This window comes from Nansenia antarctica (genome assembly GCF_963989245.1).
Source record: "Nansenia antarctica genome assembly, chromosome: 3".
Classification (NCBI taxonomy): Eukaryota; Metazoa; Chordata; class Actinopteri; order Argentiniformes; family Microstomatidae; genus Nansenia; species Nansenia antarctica.
Genome location: NC_137688.1, coordinates 63,994,315 through 64,002,837, shown reverse-complemented (window position 1 = coordinate 64,002,837; position 8,523 = coordinate 63,994,315). Strand labels below are relative to the sequence as shown.

General features: G+C 39.4%; 1 protein-coding gene across 1 annotated transcript; it reads right to left on the bottom strand.

The window, feature by feature from the left end:
• Positions 1-281: 281 nt before the first annotated feature.
• On the bottom strand, positions 282-8,245 carry LOC308154264 (CMP-N-acetylneuraminate-beta-galactosamide-alpha-2,3-sialyltransferase 2-like; the record flags this gene model as incomplete). Its single annotated transcript, XM_080527431.1, has 5 exons — positions 282-350; positions 3,493-3,552; positions 5,064-5,160; positions 7,184-7,348; positions 8,061-8,245. 5 exons carry the CDS (start codon positions 8,243-8,245, stop codon positions 282-284), a joined length of 576 nt encoding a protein of 191 aa, XP_080383557.1.
• Positions 8,246-8,523: the final 278 nt, after the last annotated feature.

The window sequence follows — 8,523 nt, the reverse complement described above, 5'->3', positions numbered from 1 at the left end:
ACACTGCTTTAATAGAATGCCACGGAAGTGGTTTGTTTCATCATGTAATAGCCACAGAAATGTACCAGCTGTAATTAAAATGTTTTTCAGGTGATACAAATGTCAGAGATGATGTATTGTGTTTACTATACAGTATATCAACCGCCGTCAGATTCAAGCCCCTGGTGCTCACATACCGGGCATACCGGTACACAGTGCTGGTGTAGGTGAGTCGTTTCCAGGAGGTTGTTGAGGTCAGCGAGGCTGGGGGACTGGAGAGTGATCCGACCCTGACCCTGACCCTAACCCTCCACCTGGCCTGGGTCAGGGGCCTCTACGGCCAGGACACCGCTGGACACACGAACACTCACCTGCAGGTACAGAACAGGGCTCACACCATAGACCGCTTACATACGGCTTTCCACAATTATTGGCACCCCTGCTAAAGATGAGTAAAAACTGTTATTAAAAAATCCCTTATGTAGCTTAATGTCACACAGCACAACATTTCCAACATTACATTTTTTCTATTTCTATTTTACTTTTTTAATTTGATCGAGTGTTTAGGAACGTTTAAGCAGTAATCCATGGCTTCCTGCTTCACTGGGGTATAAATATGCGGTGACAGAGGCCATATTCCCTTATTCAAACATCAACATGGGAAAGATAAGAGAACACACAAATCAAATTAGGGAAAAGTGTGTTGAGCTTCATGCAAGTCAGGGAATGGCTATTTTTAAAAAGCCCATAACTACCGTGAGGGCAATACATAAAAAGTTCAAAGCAACCGGAACTGTTACAAACTTGCCTGGAAGAGGACTCAAGTTTATATTTGTTTGCCCCTATGCACAGTGAGGTGGATGGTAAGAAAGGCAAAAAGATCCCCAAGGATCACTGTTGGAGAATTACAGAAGAGAGTAGCATCGCGGGGTCACCAAGTCTCCAAAACTACCATTAGACGCCACCTCCATGCCAATAAATAATTTGGAAGCCATGCCAGAAAAAAGCCTTTCCTGTAATTTCAGTATGGAGTATGTTAAATGCTATTGGAATGTAGACTGGAAGCGTGTTCTATGGTTAGATGAAACAAAAAATTAGCTATTTGGCAATAAACATTCAAGGTGAGTCAAAAGAGGGGACCTAGGACTCAGTGCTGTTTTATTGACAAAGGAAGGTTGTACAAAGTATTAAATGCAGGGGCGAATAATCAGTGTGACATTAAGCTAATTCACCAAAAGGTGACATTTTATAACGCTTTTTACTCATCTTTACCTGGGGTGCCAATAATTGTGGAGGGCACTGTATATTCCCTGGATGAGACCGACCATAGACACCTTATATTCCCTGGATGAGACCCACCACAGACATCTTATATTCCCTGGATGAGACCCACCATAGACATCTTATATTCCCTGGATGAGACCCACCATAGACACCTTATATTCCCTGGATGAGACCCACCATAGACATCTTATATTCCCTGGATGAGACCCACCATAGACATCTTATACTTCCTGGATGAGACCCACCATAGACATCTTATATTCCCTGGATGAGACCCACCACAGACATCTTATACAACTCAGTCTCCAATGATTATGTTTGGGGGTAACCACCCGAGTTTTAACCCCCGAATTTGCGGGTTCGAATCACGCTGGGGTCACAGTTTTTTTTGGTGCCAATTATTGCTAATTGTTGTTGCTTATTCTAATATTTGCTAAAACGTAACCAGTTGAAGTTAATGTCTAACTACCCTGCAAGTCGTAATTCACGTAACTCTTACATAACATTTCTTACGTTTTTTGTATCAGACTGTCATTGAGATAGGGAGGCCTGGTTAATGAGGAATGAATGAAGAATGCTAAACACATGAAGGGTTGAACAAAAAAACTGAGTCCGTATCAGACTAAAGTCTACAGCATAACAGTAATAATTTAAGAAGTTAGCTGAAACCTGTTGCATTGCTTTCGTTCCTGACAGATGGATCGACAATGGAAAACCATAAAACTAATCAATGGGGCTCTATACAAACAGGCTACATGATATGTTGCATTCCTCTATGTCTTCTATTTGAACTCCTGTACCCAATCATACATTGTATCATCCTATGGTGTGTGGGGGGGGGAAATATGATAGAGTCATTGACATTTCTCCGGAAACTAACTATAATGCTAACATATATTAATTTTCCTATGATTATGCCGTGCTATATCTCAATTCCAAGCCTGTGATAGTATACCGGTACATGATTCTTCCACAACGAAGGGTATGTTATATTATGATTTCATTTCCGTACTCTACTCTGCTCAGCTTTGGTGACATTGTCCCAGTGTCTGGGCTAGACTGATATGAGTGTGGTGTTGTATTACAATAAGCATATAGACAGCATATGAGTGTGTTTACATAATCCTTAAGGGATCATGTCAATATGAGTGTGTTTACATAATCCTTAAAGTCCCCAAACTATTCTACATGTCGGATAGGACAGAGTTATGGTGACATTTCAAAAATCAATATCCTGAAACAAACACATATAAATTAACCATCATAAAGATCTTAATTTAACTAAAGCGCGTATTTACCTGTAGTCACCTCTCACCTGCAATGAAAAACGTTTGACCGAATTTGGAAGATTGCGCAGATGGGAAATTACACTAGGGCCTACAGTAATAGACTGACCTATGCTATTTGATCATCCGCCTATTTACTCAGTGTAGCCAAACCAGTTTAAATCATGGAGCGAGAGACAGTCTTAAACATATGAAATTTCGTTTCTTGCCTCTTCCTCTTCTTTAAAACCTCATTTTAGGTTCAGACAACGCCTGAGGTCGGCGATTCAATATACAGACATCCATGGTGATTTTTCAACAGGATCACACAAACAAACGATGTGCGTTTGAAAGGAGAGTGAACTGTCGAGCCAGATACCTAGATACAGTGGGGGAAATAAGTATTGAACACATCAACATTTTGTCCAGTAAATGTGCCTATTCAAGTGAAATTTGCACCAGACTTTGGTATTAGCTCAAACAATCCAGACAAAAAACATTAAAGTCCATTTGTAAATAAAGTTACTATGTGCAATAAAGTCTGTCTGCCCTAAATCCATAAAACACAATTTGAGAGAAATAGGCCTTTTGTGTACATAGAAAAAGTCATAGGTATTTGATTTCAACTCATGAAAAATTGTTGAACATTATATTTGTGTTCAGTGCATAATCAGTAGCAACAACAGGACCCATCTTTTTAAGACTGAACAATTTATTTATTCAAAATCATTGGATAAATTCATGCATGGCAAAAAAGAAATATGTGTACATACATTTTATACATGAATTCATATGTTTTTTTGACATATCAAGATGGGCAACAAGTCAAATGCATTTATGCAAAGCAGATTAGTCACCATCCTCTAAACATCTGGATCTTTTGTCTTTTAGAGAGCTCCGTAATGACTTTACTTTCATCACCTCTCCCATGGTTTGAATTCATAATTCTAAGACGCGTTGGCGCTGGATCCCAGTAGTGGTTCCAGTTTCCATATCTGTCTGCCCCAAATCCATAAACATTCACCTGAAAATATAAAAGGAGAGAATTTTGATCTATATTATCCATACACAGGGGCAACACCAACATGCTAGTACTGCATGATGATGCCATAGAGATAAAAACACTAGATGGCGCACTCCCCTACTGTGACTATACTCCGTACTCCGATTCCTGGGGGTGCACATACAGGATGACCTGTCCTGGAAGATCAACACAGCAGCCATCATCAAGAAGGCACAACAGGGGCTCTACTTCCTGAGAGTCCTCAGGAAAGACCACATCGGACAGGAGATGCTTGTGACCTTCTACCGCTGCGCAGTGGAGAGCATCCTCACCTACTGCATCTGCGTGTGGTTCTCTAGCTGCACAGCCGCAGAGAGGAATGTGCTACAGAGAATCGTGAGATCGGCCCAGAAGATCACCGGCGCCCCACTCCCCTCTCTGGAAGAGCTGTACAACACACGCTGCCTCAGGAAGGCCTCCAAGATCTCCAGAGACCCATCCCACCCTGGGTACGAACACTTTGCTCGGCTGCCCTCGGACAGGCGGTTCAGGACCATGTTCGCAAGGACAAACAGACTGAAGCTCAGCTTCTACCCCAGGGCCATTAAGGCCCTGAACACAGCAAAGACCTAGGTTCTAGGCCCTGGACAATCTAGACAATTTGATGGCAGCTACTAGATTGAAATCAAGTGCAATACTGAAACACAACTGTGAACATTTCAAACCTGCAAACTGCGACACTTTAAATGAATGTGCAATAACACTATGTGCAATATGACAACCCTCGGGTACATAAGGTTCAGAGATAGGAAATGTTAGAATAGGTATAGCATAGCATAGAGTACAGCACAGTGTTTTATTTGTATAGTATAGTATAGTGGATAGTGTACATAGCCTTTATTTATGTAAACCAGCTCTTTTCCCTTCTTGTTTTTAGTTTTTTTTCCCTAGCACCAGGGGAGCCCCCCCTCCCAAATTTCATTGTTTGGTACCTGTACTATATCAATGACAATAAAGACCATTCATTCATTCATTCATTCATTCATTCATTCATTCATTCATTCATTCATTCTATATGGGGAGCACCATGTAGTCAACTTTATTAATCTTCTGTGATTTGAGTGGCCGTATATATCAAATGTTGCTGATTAACTGTCACCTGCTATACTGGAGGGTTCATTCAACTCATCTCCAGTGTCTCAGGTCAGCCATTTATAATCTATGAATAAACCTATAAAGAAGACCATGTGTTGATCCAATTGGCTGATGCCTTCCCAGCTCATAGGAAGTCCCACCCTAGTTGACCACATGGCACCCTTCATGATGTCACAAATGTAATACATATGAAAGATGGCCGGTGCCTTCTCTAGTCATATATCTCTATGGATGATGCTCATCATTAGATAGTCACAATTAGTCATTGTTCTATTCCCAGTGCAGGTTGTATACAAGTTACCTTAGTGAGCTGAGCTGTACATATACATACATATTACTGGCAGAACATTGTTACTGTTATAGAAAGGAAGGCTTACCTGATCACATATGTGTATGGCAAGTATTATAGCCATGATTCCAGTGGATGGATATAGGCGACGTTTTTGTGTTTGAAGCCAAACCTCTTGAACATATCTCATAAAAGCAGGATTCAGGACGAGTGCCTGCATGAATTATGAATGACATTGTTATCTTAATCAGTGTAGTTATGTCACAGACAATATATACACCCTAAAATGGCTGTGGTTATGTGCACAACATGAGAATCATGGACATACATGTTGCATAAACATAGAGAACATTCAGTGCCCTGCATAAGTTATGGGACAGTGAAAAATGTTTTCTTCTTTTTGCTCTACACTCCAAAAGTCTGGACAGTTACTATTAGGTTAAAGTAGAAAAGTAGAAAAATTCTCAGCTTTTATTTAATGTAAGGCTGCCACGATTAGTCGACTAGTCACGACGACGTCGACTACCAAAATCGTCGCCAACATTGGTAATCGCCGTAGTCGCATGTTTTTTTGGAGCTGAAATAAGCGTTTTTTTTTTTTTTTTTTTTTTTTTTTTGCCTAGCACCAGGGGAGCCCCCCCTCCCAAATTTCGTTGTTTGGTTCCTGTACTATATCAATGACAATAAAGACCATTCATTTCATTCGATAAGCATTCGTTTTTCTTCCCTGAAGCTGCCACTGGCTAGCGTCTCCCAGTGTCTTTGATGTACATGCGCAGTGTCGGTCATCCGGGGCACACGTGACTTCCCCGGAAAAACAAACAGAGAAATGTCTTCCTGTCCTCGTACCTCTAAAGTGTGGGAGCATTTCAACCACAACGTTGAAAAAAAGAATGTAAAATGTAAAATTTGCAAAGCTGAACTCGCTTATCATGGCAGCACGTCTATGATCGTGCGAGCATCTAAAAAGGAAGCACGTTGTGGCAGATGACGAGGAAGACGATGGCTCGTCTCGGTAAGCTAGTTAGCTTGTTATTGGCTAACGATATCGTTACGTTAAAAGCCTTCTTACATTATTTTACGTTGTCATCAAAGCGATACTTATCAAATAGCTAAAAATGTTGTCTTAACGTTACAGTGCTAAGAAGGCGCGTTCTACTATGAGATGAGTGAAGCAAAGCAAAACTTTTGTACTCTGTACAAGTATTTATTTTTGTTTTTTTTATTCTTTTGGTTGCCTAGTGCCTAGCCTACCTCATTTTACTCAGCAGTTTGCACCCTCTACTACTCTTTACATTACATTACATGCAAGTGATGAAATAAAGAAATAAATCTGCAAAGTTCATTAAAATATCTATTTTTGAGTGAACAATCATTTTAATTGTCTTTATTTTTAGTTAGCACATGCCTACAACAACAACTAACAACTTCAAGCTAAATTTAGAAGCTGATTTAGATGATAGCTAAATAAGAGCGATTGAGTAATTGTGCGATAAGCTGTAATTTATGATCCGATTAGTCGACTAATCGTTAAAATAATCGGTGACTAGTCGACTATGAAAATAATCGTTTGTGGCAGCCCTAATTTACATATTGGTTTCCCCATCCCATTACTTTCGCAGGGCACTGGATTTAGTCCAGAAGGTATTCTGTCAGGGAGAAGGTAGTGTAGAACTGTTCCCACTCCTGGGTTAAAGTATTGTCAATCATATCTATTTGCAAAATAAACTTTCAACCTCAACCTATAAACCATCTTGGGCATTTACCACCTCCATAAATTAAGAGGAGAAATACTGTATAAACCATCATTTGTTTGACATAAATTCCATGCTTATGTTTCTTATTGACTCACCAGGTCCTTGTTGGCTTTGATCCTTGATTTGCTTTGTACATCTGAACTGTTGAATACAACAAAAACGGCCGTAGCTTAGTTGTCTATGGAGGGTGAAGCGTACCAGAATGAAATACAATACACACATCGAAATGCAATACATATGTAGCAATAAATACAATGCAAATATACAGAATATTTGTGCCGAAATGAAACACAGCCGTATTGTATTTCGAGATGTGTACATTGTATTTTAGTGTCAGAATACCTGGGATAAAGTTCTAAAATATGAATAAAACATGTTGTTTACTGTAAACTATCAAAATATGAACTTCCAAACTAGCCAAAGAAAGCCTACGTTACAAGACGTCACTCACGGGGTGAAGATACTACGGAGCCACTGGAGATCCCGAGTCTTGAAAGGGAACAAAACCAGATGAGTGGTGTTGTCCAGGTCCACAGCACTCACTGGGTACATGATGTGGTGAGTGGTTCTGGTCCCCACATCCTCTTCATAGCCTTTGGTAGATCCATTGTTAATTCTGTGTAACACATTGAATAGGGCAAATTGTGTGCGAATATTGTGACTGGAGGTCAAAACATTAAGTCAAAAGATTGTAGTTGTAAACTTGCCACAAGGTTTTTTGGTCTTTCAGCATTATTACAGGTTCTTAAAACCAGTTGTCATCAAACCCTATCCCATCTAAACATCATGTTACTGTACATTGCAATTACTCTAACAGCATATGCTTATTTCTGGAGTCAATAAGCAAATGTCTTATGCATCACTATGTTAAAAAGTATATGATTGTCGGATATTTCCTTGCCTCCATAATAATAATAATAATAATAATAATAATAATAATAATAATAATAATAATAATAATAACAACAACAATAATAATAATTAATAAGCAATTACTCTAGTAAGAGCATATGTTTCAATAAACAAATGTCTTATGTTTCACTATGTTAAACGATTAATAATTAAATAATAGTTTAAATAATTTTCTGATTTGTCTTTCAGCATTATTACCCGTTTTTAAAAGTTGTCATTAAAAACTCTGAGTTACTTTTCTGTTTCAATATAAAGCATCAATGTTAGATGCTTTTAAAACATGTTGTAACATTACTCTTGTAAAACATGTTGTAACATTACTCTTGTAAAAGCAAATGCTTGTCGAAGTTTCAGTCAAAGATGTCACTCAATTCATCTCCCTGGCAAACAGACTGATGCAGCACACCTATCAGTACCTTATGATGACGTCATTGAGGTCAATGTGGGCTCCGTAGTGGGACCGCATGAGATTCCCAGAGTTCCCCACCACAGCACAGGTCCTACAGCGGTCAGGTCCTGCATCCAGGTACAGCAGCTCATCAGGGATGACTTGAAACAGGTCCTCCACCGCTTTGGTGAAGTTTCCTCTATCCTTCTGCATCGTCTGATGATGACAAGCAATACATGAGCAGAAACCCTAAAACAGAACTTTTTACTGCAATTCTATCCGCCCCTCATATAAGTTCTGCTGGTATTGATAACCCAACAAAAACAATTAAAGTGAAGTAAAAAGGTTAGGTATGCGGTGAAAATGTTGACAGTTGAATTGTGGGTAATTAATCTTCAATAACACAGGAAGTATTTACCTTCCACCACCTGATGGTATTCCCAGTGACATCCATGTTTGCTTTTGTCAGAAATGGATAAAGAGATTGTCTG